This window comes from Lynx canadensis, chromosome D1 (assembly GCF_007474595.2).
Source record: "Lynx canadensis isolate LIC74 chromosome D1, mLynCan4.pri.v2, whole genome shotgun sequence".
Taxonomy (NCBI): domain Eukaryota; kingdom Metazoa; phylum Chordata; class Mammalia; order Carnivora; family Felidae; genus Lynx; species Lynx canadensis.
In genome coordinates, this window is record NC_044312.2 from 63,487,368 (window position 1) to 63,509,208 (window position 21,841).

Below are 21,841 nucleotides of genomic sequence, written 5' to 3' on the forward strand. Positions count from 1 at the left end.
GGGCGGCTCGGGTGCTGAAGACCCACCCACGGCCCGCCCGCCGCCGCGGAGGCCCCGCCCCCTTTTACCCCACCCGCCGGGCTCCCCCAACCCCCTCGAGGCTCCTACGGGAGCTGCCTCAGCCGGCGGGTTGGGGAACGCGTGAGCCGGATCCCGGATCCACGATCTCTGCCAGCTGCCTCTGGCTCCCGACCGCTCCGGGGCAGGTCTCAGGAACTGGGCTGAGGCTCCGTCAAGGAAACGCAGCTGGGCAGCAGAGATTTCGGACTCTGGGAGCCGGTCCGGGCCCTCCAGGAGGTGCACTTCCCAGCTTTCTTCGGGGGCTCCTTGGGAATATGCTAGTGTGCTCTCTGCTGCGGCAGGGGGATACGGGATAGTCCGTACCTCGGCATGGATCTCTGGGCGACGGAAGGGCCTCCAGGTGGAAGCACAGCACCCAAAGCGCTAGGAGAAGGGGCGGACGGGGTGGTGAAAGGTGGGGGACTTGATTTGGCTGTAGGTGAGGAGACCCCTCGCGAGGAGATTATGGTTCAGACCATCCAGCGACTCCCTTCCACACTCCAAAAAACCAGAGCAATTCAGAATCATCACATTGTGGAAAAGCAGCCCCGGTGGTAAATAATAAAAATTATAATAACAGTTAACAGGGACTGAGTGCTTATTATGTGCCAGACACATAACGAATCACTTTACATATATTATCTCCTTAATACTCATAATCTTAATAGGTATCCTCTTTTATTAGATGTGTTTTACAGCGGAAGAAACTGAGGGCCCTTGGCTCCCCAGACGTTAACCCTGATCAGCTAACTCACTTAGAAAGTGGTGTAGCTATGGTTTGAGCTCTGCTTTAGATCTTGCTCCCAATCACCTAGAGATTCAGCACATTTCATGTTGGAAGTCCCCAGTGGCCCATAAAGTGGGGGGGTTGTATGTGGACCACCCAACCTAATAATCAAGCTCCAGTCAGATGACTGTAGGCTGACCAAAACCCAGAAAGGCTGCCTGGAAGCTGCAGAGTCAGTGACAAAGAGCAAAATCAGGCTGCATGGATCTCAGTGCTATGACAATCTGCTGACTGGGTTGTCCCCTTCTTCCAGCTCTTGAGAGAGGTAGGGGAGAATGTTGAAAAATTCTGGAGCTCTCCTTGGCCAAGAAGCACAGAAGTGATGGTACCAAGGCCCTGACTGAATCAAAGTGCTGTTGGGGGTACTTTCTTGCCCCACACAAAGTTGATAAGGGCTCAACACCTGGGTGCACCCTCAACCTCTCATCCACCTGATGAGGTCTGGCACCCAGCACAGGTGCTCCAATGTTTGTGAATGAGCCTCAGCATTCATGCTTGCTTTGGGGTTTTGGGCCAGGGCCACTAGACTATCCAATGTAAGGGAGCCAGGGTCTCTATAACACTATTTCAAGCTTCATGAGGACTACTTTCCTCAACCTTAGATTTCTCCCATCCCATCAAACTTGCGCTTGAAAAAGCACAGCTACCTGTCTCCTCTAAAGGCAAAAGTCCTTAATGAGCCTGAACAGGCCCAGTGTGACTCCTTGCTGCCTCACTTCCCTAGCCCTCCTCTAGCCACTCCCCTTCCACTTTTCATTCCAAAGTGAATTGCACCCTGGTCCCATCGGGGCTTACACATATGCTGGCCTCTCTGCCTAGGTTGCTCTTCTCCCTATTGCTTGCCTGGCTGTGCCTACTTGCTGTTCAGTTCCTAGTTTTCAAGTTGACATCCCATCTCCGCTGCAGACTGGGCTAGACACCCCTCCTCTGCACTCCCATAGCTCCCTGAACTTCTGTATCCTAGTACTCATTACTGTATTGTAGTTGCCTGGTTACTTGTCTCTATCCCCCACTAGGCCATGAGCGCTGTGGGCAGGGACTGTGTTTTATTCACTGATGTTTCCCCAGGGTCTAGTGCAGTGCCTGGCAAATAAAAGCACTCAGTAAATATTTGCTGTATGAATGAATGGATGATGAAGGTCAGCGGGCCCAACCCCCTCTAGGCCCCATGCTCTGAAGACCATAGCTATCTCAGTGCTGGCCTAAAGAGCAAATAAAGCTTCAGCTCCAGCTGGGGCTGGGGGAAGAGTAGGATCTCAGACTGTTCCTGAAACCTGTGACTTCAGCTATCTGGCCTCTGCTCTTCTGACTTGATAGGATTTTGGTGTATGATTAGACTGAGTATTTCTCCACCCAGCCCACCCTCCTAGAGTCCCCCCCACAAATTGACCTCACTGGGCCTGCTTTTATGAAAGGTTTATTCCTAGTGCTAGTTCCCAATCTTCCAGGGCTCTAAGCACAATTAAACTGGGTGGGTTGGTGAGGGGAAGCCCATTCAGATGCAGGGCCAGAAATGGGGCTCCCCATTATCCCCACCCCTTTGGTCCCAGTCCCCTTCTCTGCAATGGGGACGCATAGAGGAGGGACAAAGGGTATTGGAGGCAACATCATTGGCTCAGGGGAGCCCAAGAAGAGCTGCCATTGGCTGACAGGGCCTTTTGAGACTCTGCCATTGGTCAGGGGGCACACCCCAGGAGCTGGGGATAGGCCTGAGGAGTAATGCCATTGGCCAGGGAGTGGTTTTGTCATAGCCTTTGGCTGTGGAGTGGAAGGAAAAGATCTGGGAATGAAGCCCAGTGGCCAGGAAGATAAAGGACAGGGCAGCAGCTGCTGGGCCTGCAGGCCCCCTCCCTACCACAGCAGTGTGGGCAAAACTGGTATGAGGCCCCAGCAAGGGAAAGGGAACCCAAGCCAGAGGGCAGGTGGCAAGGGATGTCCCATGTCCAATCTCTCCCACCCTGGGACTGCCTCTCCCAATGTCCTTCTTGATAGCCAGGTTTGGCTAGGAGCAGCTCACTGCTCCTCCAGCCAGGAGGGCTTCTCGGCTCCTGGAGGCCGCAGCTTGATGTTGAACTGCTGCAGGGTCTGCTCCAGTTGTTTCTGGTTCCCAGCAAAGTAGGCTGACACGGCATTGTGGAAGAGCAGCAGCTGCTTGTGCATCACCTTGATCTGGGGGTCCAGCAGGGTCAGCTGAGACTGGACTCAGATGCCCTTCTTGAGCCTGAGCCCAGACCAGGGGTACATGGATTCTGCTCTGATGGTGCTTTCAGGGTGGGGGTTGACCGCCACTAATGGAGTCAAAGGATAAGGGCAATCTGATGGGAGAAACCTGACTTGATTTGCTGGATCTGGCATTCTGGTACCCCAGCCCAGGGTGGGGCGATTTTTCCCAGTTATGTTCCTGGGATCAGCAACCAAATCCTCCAATAGAAAAGGGCCAGGGATTGGAGGGTAGGTGACTGGAAAGGTTCAGAAGTTGAAGGGGCTGGAGGAAAGATCCCACTTCTTAGCCAGGCTGCATTTCCCCATCCAGTGATGGGGAGGGTCTTAGGGGTAGAAGGTCAGTGTTATAGATGGGAAAGTGGACTGGGGTCAAAGGGGTGGGGTTGGCACCTTGTTTTCTTCCAGGAACTTGAGCTTGATGGCCACATCTCCCCGCAGCTTCTCATATTTGTCCCGATGGGCCTGGAAAGTGGCCTGGGCACTCTCGAGTCGACCACGCGTCCCTGCATCCCGGGGGCCTAGGCTCAGCTCCTCTAAGTCTGTTCGGTAGGCATCATATTCCAGCCTGGGGAAGGGTAATACAGGCTGGTCTCCACCCCTGTGTCCACATATACTTTCCTTTCCTTCCTCAATTCTTACGACCCCAAAGCTCAAACTTCCACCCATGCCAGCCAACTCCCAAAACCCTGGGCCCTGCTGGTGCCCACACCTGGCAGCCTCATACTGTTTGACAGTCATGAGCGTGTCTTCCATGGTCTTGGTGACCAATGTATTGATGCTAGAGACAAAGAAGTTCACAGCCCCTAGCAGTGTCTCTCCATTCTTGCACAGCAGCTTCTGTGTCTCTGCATTGTAGCCAAATTCCTCCTGAAGGCAGAAGGGGAGGACAGGCCTTGAGTAACAGTTCCTACCTGAATCAAGCTGTAGGGCCCTCATTCCCCTCCTCCCCAGGAAGGAAACAGCCATTGAAACTGGAACAACCAAGGACTGCCTCCAGCAAGGCTCTCTTAGCCAGAAAGTTAGTGGGACCACCCAGAAATGCCTAGGGTAGGAATGTGGGAGTGGGGTTCTCAGATAAGTTCACAGGACTGGAATAGGGAAAGCTAGTGCAGCAGGCAAGGGAGGGGCTCTGATTAGGCCGAGCACTGATGCAGAGAAGGGTTACTTGTGAGGCATCTAGTGTGCCATCTCCCCCACCCCTCCAACTTCTGAACCTCTGTACAAACCCTTAGGCTGCCTCCACAGGTGAGTGCTGCTGGGGGTAGGGCTGAGCCCACCCTGGAGGGGTTCTCCCTCTGGGCTGCAGGAGGGAGGGAGGGAGGGAGGCTGAGGGCTGACTGCCTGGGAGGGCCCGGGCCCAGTCTCCCCACCCTCTTTGGCCTGACCAAGGCACCTGAAGCTCTGGGGACTTCTGGCTGAGGTCAGCAAAGGCGTCACCTAGTGCATGCTGGGTCTGCAGCAGGCTGTAGAGGTGGGCTGTCAGTGCCCGGCCCAGCTGCAGGACACTCTCATACTTGCGCTTCGTCTCACGCAGCAACTCAATCTGCAGCTCTAGCTCCAGGTCCACAGTCCGGGAGCCTCGGCCGAATCTTTCTGACAACAGCTGCTTTGTGCACTGATTGGGAAGTGGGAGAATAAGTCAGAGCCCTAGCACCCTGCCCCCTGCCGCCCCTCCAAACAGGTATCTACCCTAGCATCCCCAGGCTCCTAGTCTCAGCCGTAGATGGGATAGTGGAATTCAGAAATGGGGAAAAGGTACCCAGGGGGAGTCTGGGGGAAGGGAAAGGTATTTAAATCCCACCTTATACGTATTGATGCCCCATTTCTTGACGATGTCAAACTTCTCTCCGGCGATGCCCCGAGCCACCTCATCTCCGGGGCCAGCAGGAGTGGTACTGTGAGATGGATGGCGGCCAGACCCTAAAGGACCAAGTTCTCTGACACCAGCCTCTCTCAGACATAATCAGATGTCTCTGTGGCTCCACCCGTACCTCCCACCCAGCATATGAAAATTGCTTCCCTGAAGTAGCAGAAACTAGGGACAATGAGATTCTCCTACTCACTAGGAAGAACTCATACCTTATGCCCTAAGACCCATATCCCAATATACATCTGGCCTCCTTTTGAGGTGGTGATGGGGGCTGGAGTGGGGGAGAGAGTTGCTGGTGTACGGGGACAGAGGAAACAGAAAAAAATACACTGAATATAGGGTGGCAGGTCAAGGATGGTGGATCCTGATAGCAAGAAACCTCACTAACATTCCCATGTGGAATCTTAGTGTGAGATTCAGGGCTGTTTGCTCCTCTAAGCTTTAGAGTCTAAAGTAAAACTCTACGAAGCTTCAGAGTTCCAAATCAGGCTCAAGCTCTAGGGCAGGGAGAGCTTCTGTGAAACAGAGTTCTTAACATGATTTGGGTGGTGGCAGCAGAGAAAGAGCAAATGGACACATCTCAGGGGCTAAATGGCAAGTGGGAGCAACTGGACAACCCTGGGCTGAGGACAGTCCATAAGGTTCATACTAGCAGAAGTTCCCAAGATCTCCAGTCATAATTCAAGCTTTCTTTGACACATCCTATACTCCCCAGAACCATTCCTCTCCCTCTCTCCACTCAAGCTTCCTGTCCTGTTCTGATCATTCATACCTGTGGGGATGAGTCCATCACCAGAGCCCCCATAGCCACCAGACACAATGCTGGTTTCATTGAGGTTGGGTCCTGACACCATCACCTGCTGGAGGTCCTATAGGCCAGAGAAGAGGGGGGCTTCAGGAACATAGGGGCAGCTGAAGCATTTGGGGGGTGAGAACAAGCTTGAAGCATCACAGAGAGAGCACACAAGGGAAGTCTGCATAGAATCAGAACGAAGATTTGTAAAAAGATTGGAGGGAGTTAGGTAAATTAGGGGAAGTCTACTAGAATGGGGTGAAAGGCCAGGGCTTATGATTTGGGATTCCTAAATTGAAACAATATGGAGAAGAATCAAACAGAAGCACCTGCTCCAGCCCATCATCCTCAGGAAGCTGCCCCGCTTCACCGTTCCCGTGGATGGGGATCTCCATTGTGGCTGCCTTCCCTAGGATCCCGTCCGTCATGGCTAGGGAAGGGATTGGAGTCAAAGTCTCCACCCCAGCGCCCTGCAAAGCCCAACACAGACAATTCTGGAAACTGGCCAGTACTCCAGAAAGAAAGGTTTCCCCACCATTTCAGAAGTTTTGGAGGCTGTCCTAGGACTTGAGTATTCTGGGGTTTGGCCACGACTCCTTTCTTCTCACAGATATGTATTTCTCCTCTCCAAGGTGCATTATTTTTACACATGCACACCCGGGCCCCAGGTGTCTTCTTGTGAACCCTCAATCCCACCAGGGCCCCGGTGATCATTCATGCATTCAGTCATTTGACAGATATTTAATGAGTGCCTACTATGTCTCATGCATTATTTGAGGTCACAGCAGTGACCAAGAGAGATAAAGTCTGTGCTGTCTTGAAGCTTATCCCCATGCAGCTGTTTCCCCCCATCCGATTAACCCCTTTCCAAGGCTCAGGAGCCTACTCCTCCCATTCAGGTATGTTCTCCATTGCTGCTTGGCCTTTCACACTCCTGTAGTGTTTCTTCCCCTTTTCTTCAGGGGTCTCCCTCTCCTCCATCTCATGCACCTCCTCTTCCCCCCCCCCCCCCCCCGGCCTTAGTTGAATCAGTTGGTGTATATTCCCGGCCTCTGAGTAAAGCCTCTTTTTCCCAAGACATAGGTGATCCCTTCCAAAGTCAGTTATGTCCCCCAGGTGTGTGAGTCCCCGCCCCCCCCCCCACCCCTCACACCTGGGCATCAGGTGTGTCCTCATCCTTCCCCAAAGCTCAGTGGCATCTTTCCCTCAGGGCAGGTTCGTGCGTTCAACTTCCCCTCGCCCAAGTCTGTCCTCCTCACCTCGGGCCGGGCCGCTCTTCCCCTCAGGGCGCCAGGCCCGGGCCGCGCGGGGACCTCGGGCTCCAGTTCCCGTCGCGATCCTAGCAGCAGGTCAGGGATTCGGCGGAAGTGACGTCCCCTCCCGGGCAGAAGAAGCCGGCCACGTCGCAGATTATAAGGGCGGAGATGACGTTAAAGCCCGGGGCAGGGCGATCCTTGAGCCAACCCCTCATTCTCTGGGGAGGGAGGAGAGATCACTTCCGGGGCGTTACCAAGAAGCTGTGGGGAAGTGACGTAGGGTGCGCGGGTGGTGCGATGGAGCCGCAGCAGCCACAGCAGCCGCAGCAGCCGCAGCAGCAGCAGCAGCAGCTGAGAAACGTGAGTGCGCGCTAAGTCGCTGCAGGGCCATAAGTTCAGCTAGCATCCTTGTCCGTTTGGTTGGAGATCTGAGGGCTGGGAATGTCGGGCTGTGGCACAGGGTCCTGGGAAATCTCGGGCGATGCGGCCTTGAGTTGCCCCCTTCCCGCTGAGTTCTTTGTCCCCTTTTCTCTTAGTTGCGGGACTTCCTGTTGGTCTACAATCGGATGACGGAACTCTGCTTCCAGCGCTGCGTGCCCAGCTTGCACCACCGAGCTCTGGATGCTGAGGAGGTTAGGCGGGAAACTCAGTAGGGAGGTGCGCCGTAGATCCTTCCCAACCGCCACTCCCCCTGCCTCTGGCCCTGGCCTTTCTACGACCCTCACCCTTAGGTTAGGGATGGGAAAGAAGGAGGCGGACCCGACAGGACACCTTTGGCCTCTGCTTCACCCTGTCTTCCTTCCAGGAGGCCTGTTTGCACAGCTGTGCTGGAAAGCTGATCCATTCCAACCACCGCCTCATGGCCGCTTACGTGCAGCTCATGCCTGCCCTGGTACAGCGCCGCATCGCAGACTACGAGGCTGCCTCAGCTGGGCCAGGTGTTGCTGCTGAACAGCCCGGAACCTCACCATCAGGCAGCTAGCCCTCCTCAACCCCAGGAAGGGAGGCACTGGATGGACCCTCAAATTGAAGGAGCCAGTGGACCTTGGGCTGAATGCAGCCTGTATGTAGAGTGAGGGATTGCCTGAGAGCTGGGTACTATTGCTCCTTTTCCTGGAGCCAATAAACCCGCTTTTACTCTGTTTGGTTTATGTTCTGGGCAGGAAGCTTTGCCCACTTTGTTGGCAACATCCTTTATTCTGTCAGTTATTGCATATCTGCTGGCCTCAGCCCTGGCAGTGGAGAAATTGCCTTCTATGTGTAGAAGATTCCCCGGTGCCTGGTTAAAGCAAGGTCTGTGGGTACAATTTTAATGTTGGTAATAGCAACAGGAAGCTGGTTCCTGCCCAAATGACAGAGAAAATGAGAGCTCTTTCTAGCTGTCCTTCACTTAAGTCTGTCTGACTTAAATGGCTCATTTGTGAGCCAGGTATGCATTCATTCATAACTATTTTTTCATGGACTCTATCTTTCAAGAAGAAATTCTGCTAAATTTAGGGAAAAGAGGAGATCTCTAAGGACAACAGATCAAGAAATCACAGGGCTTCTAGGGACTGCCTCTTGGGAAGTCAGTAGTCCCAGAACAGAGATGAAACCTATATGAATTTTGGGGTGTTGTGGAACTTCAACCATTTCCCCAAGTTGTTACTTTTTTACGATTTTCCCTCTTCCCCAGGATAAGCAGTACAGTGTTTAAATAGAGAAGGTCTGTGTGCTTGTCTTCAGGAGCGGTCAGAAAGGGGAAACTTGAGGGACCGTATTCTGCAATACAGCCAGATCTGAGGGAGAGAACCCAAGGGAGAAGTAGATGATGGTAGTTATGGGGGGCAAAGGGGATAATGCAAATGTTTGGGACCTCTTTAATGTTACCTGCATGTCTATAATCTAATTCCAGCTCTTCTATCCTCTATCCCACATTGTTTCCACTGTCTCTGTTCTGTTATTTCCATGTTGAGCCTCTCCATTTTTCCCTCATTATTGCCCTCCTTATGGAATTTATTCTGTATTCACCAGCCTGAATGGCCTATCACTCTGTCACCACATTTTCTTGCCTCCTCTGTGTCCTTGTTGTATCATTCCAGCTGTTTTATCTTTTCTGGTCCTCTATTCAGACTGCTAGAGAAAAACACGGCTGTGTAATGCATGCCACTAAATATTCAAGGTCTCCAACCTCAACCAAGCCCTCACTACCAGCAGGCAATCAATCCTTTCTCAGTTCGTGGTGTGTTTCATCTCTCTCTTTTTTTTTTAAAGAAATTTTTTAATGTTTATTTATTCTTGAGAGAGAGAGAGAGACACGGAGCAGAGTGAGAGAGGGATGCAGAATCCAAAGCAAGCTTCAGGCTCTGAGGGTCAGCACAGGGCCCCATGTGGGGCTTGAACTCACAAGCCATGAAATCATGATCTGAGCTGAAGTTGGAGGCTTAACCGACTGAGCCACCCAGGTGCCCTTCATCTCCTATAATTACCATGGCAATTATTTTACACCTTCACTGCTCTCATCCCCCATTTCACCCTCAACTACCCCCCATCAGGTGACCATGTTCTATTTTTTACAGAGGAAATGGAAGCTCTTAGACATTGGCTCCCACAATAATTAAACTCTTTATAACCATGCACAAAAGAGACATTTTTCTCCCCTGTGTGGATCAGGAAGTTGAAATTCTTTAGTAGCAGACCCTATTTTAAAATATAGACCTAACCTTTTTTTTTTTTTTTTAATGTTTGTTTATATTTGAGAGCACAAGTTGGGAAGGGGCAGAGAGACAGGGAGAGAATCCCAAGCAGGCTCTGTGCTGTCGGTGCAGAGCCTGATGTGGGACTCAAACTCTCAAACCATGAGATCATGACCTGAGCCAAGATTAAGAGTCAGATGCTTAACCGACTGATCCACCCAGGTGCCCCTAGATCTGACTTTAAAATCCATGTTCTTTTTACTACACCAGGCTGCCTCAAAATATCCATTAAACCACCCAATTCGTATGGGTTCTGATACTGATATGTCTTAATCTCTATAGCAAAACTACAAGAGGTATTATTCCCATTTAATGGATGAAGAAGCAAGAATCCAGAATGTACCAGAACCCCATCTTATACATAATTACTTCTTGAGAAAAGTGGCTCCAAACAGCTTTTTGCCTCTTTAGCTGCTATAGTTTGAACAGAAGGTTTTGTTAGGAATGTAGAAGTTGCTGACCAGGAACTTCCCTACTGAGTGGCTTCATGTCTACTCAATAGAATTCTGTCCTCGAAAAGTACAAGTGCAGGTGAAACCACTTGTAAATGTAACAATTCCAAGATGGGGGGAATGGGGACCTAGAATATTTTGCTGCTGCTGAGAGGACTCTTCCGCATGGATGTTCGTGTATATCCTTGCGCCAGTAAATTTCCATTGTGAATTGTCTGGGTTTCCATGCCACATAACTTCTGCTTGCTGGAGAAGGACCAGGAACAAAATCTGTCTGGCTCTAAAGGCTTTGAACTTGCAGAGGCTTATCTTTGTTTGTTCATCTGTACCCAACCTGTCCCTAGGCATGGGGAAAAACAGGTATCTCAATCTAATCCATCATTTAATCTCTAACTTTTTAACATCTTCTTTCCTCTCTGTTTATAAATATGTTCAGTACTTGGAAGAAGAATCCTACTCCTGTTATCCCTGTTACCCATCTGCTCTAGTCACGTCTCCTTCCGGTCTTGCCATAAAGTGATAGCCATTGGCATAACGAAAACAATGTGATGTTTCAAGCACAACACAAGAATAAGTGTTAAAGCTTTATCCCTTATATGTACATACTGGAGACAGCGTTCATGTTCTTGCCATTGTAGCTTTAGAACTTGTCTGCAAAGTCTGATTCCTTGGAACCTATTCAGCTATACTACAGTTTCTCATTACTGTCCTTAGTAACTACCACTCTCCTATTTTCCTTTAAATAGCTAGCCCTTGGTCTTCCTATCAATCCCTTGATACTTTAATATTACATGGACAGTCCATTCAATATTTTGGCTGCTTGAACCAGTCAAGTTCCTTGACCCAGTCTCCAATAATTTTCACTCTATCTTAGCCACCCACTCCCTTAGTTATGCCCTGGCCATTGTCATTACCCCAAACTGCTCCATCTTTAAAACACAATTACCAGCATCTTATTCACTGACTGTATTCCTTCCACTTTATTGATCTATTTCTCTTCTATTCTTTGATTTCACTGGAGCATTCAAGCCATTGATTCTACCTTCTCTCCACTAACACCTTCTGTCTTTCTGTTTCTGTCCAGCTTAAATTCCAGTCACTCTCTTGGAACAGACTAAATTTCTTTGTCGTCTCTTTGTTGGAATCCGATAAAATAAGACATTTGTCTGCCTGCATTTGGACAGCTAAAATCCCAAGGAAATCACCACATAGCAGATTTACATCACAATGAATTCATGATTACCAGCGTCAACTGGGGTCTCAGCCCCTATAATCCCACTAGATTTTTTCTAGTCTCTCCCTGCAATGACTGTTTCAAACCGATATTCTTAAACCTCTTATTACCCTCACCATTCTCTCAAGTTTTCTACAGGTAACATTTTTTTAATTCATAGGTAAAAGTAGAAGCTATCAGTTGGGAGCTCCCACAAAATCTCAACAAAACTTGGTCACCCACCTACATCTGCATCATTCTCTTTCCCTCCTGTGTAAACAGAGCAAGCATGCCTCTTCAGGCCAATGCCTATTCCTGCCCTAAATCCTAGTCCTTCCTTCTTTGGGAATCTCCGACATCGGTTTTCCTATTTTACTATATTCTCACCATTGTTTAAACATGCTAAAGACTTCCTGTAACAACAGGCAAACCACCCTACCTTATTTCTCCTTCAGTTACCATCCTATTTTTCCCCCACTCTATAGCTTCTCAAAAACAGTTGGATACTTCGGCGCTCTCCATTCCCATTCATCCACCCACTCTGTTTTGACTTCTACAACCTTTATATTGAAACCCTTCTTAATGAGGTTACCCTGGCTCACCAAGTGACTTTCATATCTCTGAATTCAGTGATGATTTCCCAGTCCTCAGTTTACTTCACTTCTCAGTAGCATCTGGTAGTATTGACTAGTTCCTCATCATTAGCAGTCTTTTTTTGGTGTCTGTGATTCCAGTTGTGGTTCTGCGACTTTCACTGCAGCTTCATAGCCTCCTTTGAGGCTCACCTGTCTCTGGCCTTTACATCTAAAGATTTCTCTAGGGCCTGTTCTTTCTCAGACATTTTTCTAGAATCGTTTCCTCCCTACTCCGAGCTTCAATTACTGATGACTCCCAGATCTCTCTTCTGAGTTACTTGATTGACATCCCCACTTAGGTGTCTTAAAAACATCCCCACCTCAACATATTTTCCTCATCAATTTTCATCTTATACCTAGTACTTCTCCAGTTGCAGAAGATAGGAACCTCACTCATCCCCTTATTCAGTTGCCAAATCCCATCAGTTTGCATTTTACATTTCTAAATAGCCCTTGATTCTGTCTGCTTCTCCCTGTCTTCACAATCTTCCACCAAGGTTACTGCAATTGCTACTTTACCTCATGTCCACTTTTGCATCCCTCCAATCTGTTCTCCATTCATAGGTCAGAAAACACAAACTGATACTTAAAACCTTGCAATAGCTTCCCATTCTTCTTAGGATAAAACACATTCTACATGTGACCTGTGAGGCCTTGTATGATCCAGCCCTTGCCCACCTCAGCTTTATTTTATTGGCTGTCAAACATTGGACTGTCAGCACTGTTTGTTGAATTGAACCACACCTCACTTGTTCCCTCTCTGTGCTCTAACCACGTTGCCTTCTCAGTTCTAATCTGTCATGTGCTATTCAATCTCAGGGCCTTTGCACCTGCTATCTCCTGGCTTGCAGTGCTTTCCCCCTTACTTTACGTAGTTAACTTTTATTCATTCTTGAGTACTTAGTTCACATGCTGTTTCTTCAGATAACTCTTCCTAGACTCCAGCTCCCATAATTGCTCTTGTTTTTTGCATGTAACACTTCTAACAGTTGGTAATTAATTATATACCTCATGAGGTCACAGTCCCATGTCTGTATTGCTCACCATTGTATCCTTATCACATAATATGGCACATAATATGTGCCTGGCAAATATTGAATGAACATCTTTCAAGTTCCTCCCAGCTCAGTTTACTATTTACATATTAAGAGAAAGGCTTTATATGAGAAGAGACAGAAATGAATCTTCATTGAACTTTTGATCTTTTGCCAATGATTTGGAGGTGTTTTTCATTCAAAATCTCACTGGTTGGTATCTTCTACCCTTAATATTCACAGATCAGTCAACACCTAAAAGCCTCCATCTGGAGTGAATCAGTCATTCTAGTTTTCACTCACTTTCTAAGTATTGTAGTTCTGCTTAAATATTTCTTGAACCCTTTCTTTTCTCTCCATCTCCTTTGTCACTACCTTAGTCAAACTTTCATCAGCTCTTCTAAAGATTACAGCAGCAATCACCTAGCAGCTTCTTTCTTGAGCCTGGACTGCTTTGATTAGCATCTAGCTAAGGTATACGTAACAGACTGAAAATGACAGTGACTTACAAACTTTTATTCTTTCAAGTAAAAATCTAGTCCAAAACTGGTGTGGCATCACAGTCAACTGAGAACCGATATTCATCAGCTTTCTGCTTATTGTATCAGTGGTATGACCCTCAACTTTGTGACCCAAGATGGAGTTTTACTTATCACATAAACATTCCAAGGGTCAGAATGGAGGAGGGGGTGGGTGAAGAGGCATGCCCCCCTCCCTTTAAGGACACATCCTAAAAGTTGCACATCAGAAATTTGTCATGTGGTCAGACCTTGTCACAAGGGAAGCTGGGAGATGTCACTTTATTCTTACTCATCATTTTTTTACCCATTTAAAAAATGGGAGCTCTGTTACTAACAAAGAAGAGAATGGCTATTAGAAGATACCCACCAATCTGTTTTCCACATTAGTCAAGAGTGATTCTTGCAAAATACAAATTTAACAATGGTCCTCATCCGCTTAATGCCTTCCATGACCTTCAGCCTCTTTAGCTTCATAACTGAGGCTTTCTTGGGTGATCAGGTTTCAGGTGATCTCTCTGCCTCATCTCCAACCCCCTTTTCTCAGTTTTTGATTTTCTCACCCTTGGTTATAAAAGGATCAATTTATTTGTGGTACTGAGATACATCATGCCAATTCTGGACTCTTTTTCCTTTTCTGAGTGTGCCCCACTTGCATTCATATATTCAGTACTTCACAAATATCTGAGTGACTGCGTTTTCCAGCACTGTTAAGCCCTGTAGATACAGAGGTGAATAAAAGAGGCAATCTTTGTTCTCTTGGGACTTAACACAGGCATGGTGAAGTTCAATATAGAATGAGTGATCACAACTGTGGTGCATGTTACAAAGAAGAAATATGTGTTGTAATGGGAACATACAGTGGTAGGAACTTGTGTGGGGGATGAAAGAGAGCTTCCCAGAGCAGTGATTTAGAAGCTGAGATCTGAAGGATGAGTTAGAATTAATCAAGCAAAAGACAGGGAGAAGGGCTACCCTCCTTTCTTTCATGTCTTTGCTTAGAATAAGCCTTTTTTATTAAGGCTTATTCTGATAACATCATTTAATTTTTTAAAATCTTTATTTTTGAGAGAGAGAGAACACAAGTTGGGGAGAGGCAGAGAGAGAGAGAGAGAGACAGACAGACAGAACCCAAAGCAGGCTCCAGGCTCTGAGCTGTCAGCACAAAGCCCGACGTGGGGCTCAAAATCACAAACCAAGAGATCATGACCTGAGCTGAAGTCGGCTGCTTAACCGACTGAGCCACCCAAGTGCCCCTCTGATAACATTATTTAAAACTGCAACGCAGTACAGCCACTCTGGAAAACAGTATGGAGCCTCCTCAAAAAGTTAAAAATAGAACTACCCTATGATCCAGCAATTGCATTACTAGATATTTACCCCAAGATACAAAAAAAAAACAGATTTGAAGGGGTATATACACCCCAGTGTTTATAGCAGTAGTATCCACAATAGCCAAACTATGGAAAGAGCCCAAATGTCCATTGATAAAGAAGAAATGATTATATATATGTATTATATATATACATATATATAATATGTATATATATATACATTATATATATGTATTATATATATAATACATATATAATATATAATATATACATATATATAACATACATATATATGTATATATAATATACATATATATAATATACATATATATAATATATATATTATATATAATATACATATATATGTATATATAATACATATATATAATGTGTATATATATTATATATATACATATATATAATATATATACACATTATATATATGTATTATATATATACATATATATATATATGTATATTATTCAGCCATCAAAAGGAATGAAATCTTGCCACTTGCAACGATGTGGATGGAGCTAGAGCGTATTACACTAAGTGAAATAAGTCCATCAGAGAAAGACAAATGCCATATGATTTCACTCATATTAGAATTTAAGAAACAAAACACATGAACTTATGGGAAGGGGGGGAAAAGGAGAGGGAAACCAACCATAAGAGACTCTTTACCATGGAGAATAAACTGAGGGTTGATGGAGGGAGGTGGGTCAGGATGGGTTAAATAGGTAATGGGTATTAAGGAGGACACTTGTGATGAGCACTGGGTGTTATATGTAAGTGATGACTAAATTCTACTCCTGAAAACAATACAAAATACATACATACATACATACATATATACATTGCAACCCATCCTCTCCCTAGACATTCCTGATTCTCTTTATTCTCTGTTTTTCCATGGCATTATCATTTCTCACATACTATGTAGTTTACTCATTTTGTTCTTTGTTTTTAATTCTGGATCAAGATTTTATAAAACTTGGTCATATATTACCATGATTATACAAAATTGTTTATATTGGCATTGTCTCCTGCAGTGGTTTACATTACTGTTTTTTTTTTTTTTCCTGGAAGACTATTTTGGACTGTTATCACACATAAACAGTACATAGTGTGGACTTTTGGAATAGGCTTGTTTTATCATCTAAACAGAAACTAGGTTAGGATAGAAACAATTGTAGGGCTTTCGCATGTAATTCTCTTCCTTCAGATTCAAAGTATTATTTTCATTCCCAAGACTAGTGATATAAATTCTCTAAATGTGATCCTACTGGAGAGGGTGAAGATTAAGATCAATAATATTTCTATGGAAATTGAGAGTTTTAAATCATACCCTATGTATTGACCAGTCCTGTGGCTTACAATTATATTGTGCCTAAGTTCTATTTATTTTTATTTTTACCTTTTGGTCCCCTTCACCCATTGGTGAAATGGGTAAGGGGGCTCATTTTGTTTATTATTACTTGTATCTCCCACTAGAATTTACGTTCTATAAATCATAAATTAGGAATTTTGTCAATGCTATTGCTTTGTATGCTGGTGTAACCAAAGACCTAAAATAGTGCCTAAAACAATTGGTGCTCAATAACTATTTGCTGAGTAAGTGAAGGCAAGAAAGAGAGTTCCAGAGCAAAGGTCTAGAGCTTGGCTTTAGAGAAAGGAGGAGCATCTCATTGGTAACAGGAAAGATGGAGGATGGATAAAGCAGATCTAAGTAGTTTTTTAATTTGGTACTGGGAGATTGAGAGAGTTTATTTTATTTTTTAAACATTCTTTTTAATATACTTTTTTAATATTTATTTTGAGAGAGAGAGAGCATGTGCGAGGAAGGGAGGGGCAGAGAGAGAGGAGAGGGAATCCCATCTGTATCAGTGCAGAGCTCAATGTGGGGCTCGATCCCACAAACCATGAGATCATGAACCTGAGGTGAAATCAAGAGTCAGATGCTTGACCAACTGGGCCACCCAAGTGCCCTAAGAGAGTTTCTTTTAAATATCATGTGTGATAGTTTTTATGTGTCAGCTTGGCTAGGTTATAGTGCCCAGTTATTTAATCAAATACTAATTTAGGTATTGCTGTGAAGGTATTTGATAGATGTGGTTAACATCTGTAATTAGTTGACTTTAAATGACAGAAACTACTCTTAATGAAGGTGGGCTTCATTCAATCAGTTGAAGACCATAAGAGCAAAACAGATTTCTCAAAGAAGGAATTCTGCCTCAAGACTGCAGCTTTGGGGTGCCTGGGTGGCTCAGTCTGTTAAGTGTCTGACTCTTGGTTTTGGCTCAGGTCATGATCTTGCAGTTTGTGCATTTGAGCCCTGGATCAGGCTCTGAAACTGGTACTGGTGTACCAGGCTGCACAAGGTAGTGTGCAGCCTGCTTGGGATTTTCAATCTCCCTCTGTCTGCCCCTCCCCTGCTCATGCTGTCTCTGCCTCTTTCAAAATAATAAATAAGTAAACAAACAAACAAACAAACTTAAAAAAAAAAAAAAAAAGACTGCAGCATTAATTCCTGCCTGAGTTTCCAGCATACTGACCTATCTTATAGATTTTGAACTTGCCAGCCCCCACAATCATGTGAGCCAATTCTTTAAAATAAATCTATCTAGGGACATGCCTGGGTGACTTAGTGAGTTAAGCATCTGACTTCAGCTTAGGTCATGATCTCAGGGTTAGTGAGTTCGAGCCCTGCTTTAGGTAAGCATGAGCCCCACTTCAGGTAAAAAAAAAAAAAAATTAGCCCTGCTTCAGGTGAGTCCCTCTTCTCTCATTCTCTCTCTCTCTCCTTGTGGGATTCTCTCTTTCTCCCCTCCCTCTCTTTCTGCCCCTCACTTATGCCCTCTCTCTCTAAAATAAAATAAAATAAATCTACCTACCTACCTACTTACCTACATATGTGTGTGTGTGTGTGTGTGTGTGTGTGTATCCTATTGTTTCTGTTTCTCTGAAGAACTCTGAAACAGCATCTAATTTTTCTTAATAGGAGATGAAGTTATCACTGGAGAGTAAAACAAGAAAATGGAAGATGAAAGAGTACACGTAGGAAATAGAATTTTCACAGAATGGAAGAGTAGACTGACAGAAAAACTATAATTCAATTTTTAGGCAGTGTTGAGGGCTCAGTAGAGGCCACTGAACATGATTCCCTTCTGTCCTTGTCTGTCTGGAAAACCATTGTTTTAGGGCCATGAATTTCAAGGCCTGCTGTGACTCTGGGATTCTTCTTTGCCCTTTCCAGGAAGGGCTGCTGCCCTCACTGAACACTATTATGTCTTGTCCACCTTTACCTAAACAGCACTTGGTAGAGTGCCACAAACAACAAAAACACATAGCTTCACTGAGCTTTATTCTAGGCATTTTACGTACATTAACTCATTTAATCCCCACAGCAACCCTGTTAGGTAAATGCTGTTATTACCTTCATTTTATTTAAAAAAATTTTTTTGATGAGGTGCCTAGGTGGCTCAGTTGGTTAAGTGTCTGACTTTGGCTCAGATCATGATCTCTCATGAGTTTGAGCCCCATGTTAGATTCTGTGCTGACAGCTCGGAGCCTGGGGCCTGCTTCGGATTCTGTATCTCCCTCTCTCTCTACCCCTTGCCCATTCACACTCTCTCTCTCTCTCTCTCAAAAATAAACATTAAAAAAATTTTTTTAATTGAAATGGAGGCAAAATACCATACAACTAGTGAGTGGTACAGTCAGGTTTTCGATCCAGACAGTCTGACTCCAGAGGTGATCCCCTTTCTCATCAATGAAGACTGCTATACATTTATGCATTTGTTCCATAAATATTTTCTGATCACCTACTCATGGTGCCAGCACCAGGGAATGGGGATGCAACAGAGAGCAATCAAAATCTCTGCCACCACGGAACTTATGTTTCTGGTCAAGGGAAATAGGCAGTAAGCAAATAAGTATTTATATGAGATGGTACTAAGTGCTGTGGAGAAAAATAATGCAGGGTAGAAAGGGTAAGGAAGATAGGAACAGTGTTGTTATTTTATGCTGGATAGTCAAAGAACTCATTGATAAGGTCTCTGAACAGAGACTTAAAATGAGGGAATAAGCCTTGGGGACATCTGGAAGAGTGCTCCCTGTGGTAGAAGCCTCTCATTGTCCCTCAGTATCCATTGTCTCCTTCTTTCTTTACTAATTGACTCTTGACTTTTATCTGGGCACATGGCCACTGGAAATAAAGATCAGATTTTACAGCTTTCCTTGCAGCTAGGTGTGCCCATGTGTTTGAGTGATGTGTGCATTGCCAGATTGTGCCCTTAAAAGTAAAGGTGTGCCCCCTACTTGGGTGCCTGGGTGGCTCAGTCTGTTAAGTGTCCAACTCTTGATTTTTGGCTCAGGTCACTATCTCACAGTTCATAAGATTGAGCCCTGCATTAGGCTCTGCACTGACATTGTGGGGCCTGCTTGCAATTCTCCCTCTTTCTCTCTCACTGCCCCTCCCTTACTTGCTCGCTCGCTCTCTCTCTCTCTCTCTCACTCTCAAAATAAATAAACATGAAAAAATATATAAAAAAAAGTAAGGGTGTGGCTCCTAATTTTTCCTCCACGGACTGTGATGGGACCTAGCAGCATGGTGGTGAACATTCTTGGACATGGAAGACAAGGACCACCTTCTTGGAGAAAGTAGAACAACTGAAAGGCTGCCACGTTAGCCCTCAAGTATTTATACTTGGGCAGTTATGTAAGAGGGGGAAAAAAACTTCCATATGGTTTAAACCACTGTATTTTGGGGTCCTTTTGTTGTTACAATATATGTGGTGGGCAGAATTTTAAGATGGTCCTGAATTTCCCACTCCCTATGTGCATATCCTACATAATCACTAGGACTATGAATATGACAGCTTATATGGCAGACTTGATGTAAGAAAGCAATATTATCTGGGTGGGTCTGACCTAACCACATGGACTTTTTAAAAGCAGGGAGATTTCTCTGGCTGGATTCAGAAAGACTCCAAGCTTGCAAAGAGTTTGAGACATGGTTGCTGGCCTGAAGGTGGATGAATCACATGGCAAGGAAGGAAGGTGGCCTCTAGGACCTGAATATGGTCCCCAACTGATGGCCAGAAAGGAAATTGGGACCTAGTCTTACAACTGTGAGGATCTGAATCCTGCCAGCAAGAATGAGCTTGGAAAAGAATTTTCCCCCAGAGCTTTCAGATGAGAACTCAGCCCAGCCAACTCTTAGATTTCAGGTTTCTGATACTCTGAGCAAAGAACCCAGCCAAGCCATGCTAAACATGGATCTGCAGAACTACAAGGTACTAAACGGGTATTTGTTTCTAAGCTACTTAGGTTGTGGTAATTTGTTACACAGGCACAGAAAACTTGTATGAAACCTTGTATGTCTCCTAATAGATACACAAGCAGAGTAATTGATACATAGGCTCTGAGATGGGAGCATCCTCGGTGTAATCCAAGCACAGCTCGAGTGGAGTGGATGAGGAGAGAGAATAGGAGAGAAGGAGAGATAGTAGGTGGCTGATCACATAGCAACTTGTAGGCCATGTAGGACTTTGGCTTTCACCGGAGGGAATGAGATGATAGGGCATTAGTTTTAAGCAGAGGAGTGACAAGAGCTGCCCTGTGAAAAGGGTCACTGGCTGCTCTGAAAAGAACAGATTGTGGGGACAAGGGTCGAAGGAGGGAGTCCAGTTAGAAGGCTATGGAATAATCCAGGTGAGAAGTGATAGTGACACAGACTAAGGTTGTGGCACTTAAGGTGGTGAGGAATTGTTGGATTCTGGATAGATTTTGAAGCTATAGCCAACAGAATTTGCCAAAGGATTCAACATGGGAGGTAGGCTGAGGTGGGAAGAGAGGGATGGAAAGAGAAATCTAAGGTGATTTCAAGGTATTGACCCAAGCAACTGGAAAAATTGACTTGTCATTTTGGGGGAGGCGGTGAAAGGAGTAGGTTTCTTTTGCCACCGGGAGGGAGGTGGTAGTTAGAAGTCTGGTTTGGACATTTTAAGATTTTAAGTTTATGTTATTTATCAGATATCCAAGTAGAGCCATTAAGGAGGCAGATGGACATACAAATCTGGATTGCAGGGCAGAGGTGGGACTGTGTCATATGCTGAATTTTCTTTCTTTCTTTCTTTTTCTTTCTCTTTCTTTCTTTCTTTCTTTCTTTCTTTCTTCCTTCCTTCCTTCCTTCCTTCCTTCCTTCCTTCCTTCCTTCCTTCCTTCCTTCCTTCCTTCCTTCCTTCCTTCTTTCCTTAAATCATTCAGACCTTCCCACCCCCCATTTTGGACTTCTTATGATCAAGGATTTTGTCTTATTAGGGGTTTGCTTGTGGGGGAGGTAGTAAGGTAGGGTTGGTGGATATGTGGATGGGGTGCAGGTAGGGTCCCAAAGACATAACTTGCTGGTACTTGGTGCCAGCTAAGACGTTCAGTGAATGCATAAATAGGCACAGGGATGATACTTTCCCACGACGCCCTCACGGTTGCTACTTCCCCAAATCACCGTGTCATTTCTTTTTCAGACCCAGCCAGACTGATCACCTATTCTCAAAGCGTGTGGGCAGCCAGCAGGTTTGGTCTGGGCCGCAGTGCTTCAGCTTCCCTGTCCTCGCCCTAGCCCCTCGCCCTGTCCTTGTGCGACCCCGGACCAGCACGGATGCTGACTCCTCCCCTTTCCGGTTTCTGAGGGTTCCGGAATTCTGGGGTGAAGGCTCGGGCCTTTAGGGACCCTGTAACGGTTCTAACAGCTGGGAGGGCATGGAGCTGCGGGTGAGTCTCCAGCTTATAATCCTCTTCCCTTTGCCCTCAGACCTCCCTTGCCACTGCCCCCAGGAAGTTCCCCTCCTCCCACACTCCCAGGGACCCCCTGCCCCTCCCCCTCTTCTTCTCCCCTTCTCTCTCTCCTTCCTTTTCCTCCTCCTATTCC

The 21,841-nt window shown here is 46.0% G+C and overlaps 2 protein-coding genes across 2 annotated transcripts; one reads left to right on the forward strand and one right to left on the reverse strand.

Moving 5' to 3' along the window:
- Positions 1-2,247: 2,247 nt before the first annotated feature.
- ARFIP2 (ADP ribosylation factor interacting protein 2) lies at positions 2,248-7,099 on the reverse strand. The gene is made up of 8 exons (XM_030331396.1): positions 6,993-7,099; positions 6,063-6,203; positions 5,713-5,809; positions 4,872-4,990; positions 4,464-4,685; positions 3,780-3,937; positions 3,461-3,635; positions 2,248-3,016 (listed from the first exon to the last, which is right to left on the reverse strand). The coding sequence occupies exons 2-8, from the start codon at positions 6,159-6,161 to the stop codon at positions 2,861-2,863; spliced, it is 1,026 nt and encodes a 341-aa protein (XP_030187256.1). The 5' UTR covers positions 6,162-6,203; positions 6,993-7,099; the 3' UTR covers positions 2,248-2,860.
- Positions 7,100-7,262: 163 nt separating this feature from the next.
- On the forward strand, positions 7,263-8,131 carry TIMM10B (translocase of inner mitochondrial membrane 10B). The gene is made up of 3 exons (XM_030331398.1): positions 7,263-7,349; positions 7,526-7,621; positions 7,795-8,131. The coding sequence occupies exons 1-3, from the start codon at positions 7,287-7,289 to the stop codon at positions 7,969-7,971; spliced, it is 336 nt and encodes a 111-aa protein (XP_030187258.1). The 5' UTR covers positions 7,263-7,286; the 3' UTR covers positions 7,972-8,131.
- The last annotated feature ends 13,710 nt before the right edge of the window (positions 8,132-21,841 follow it).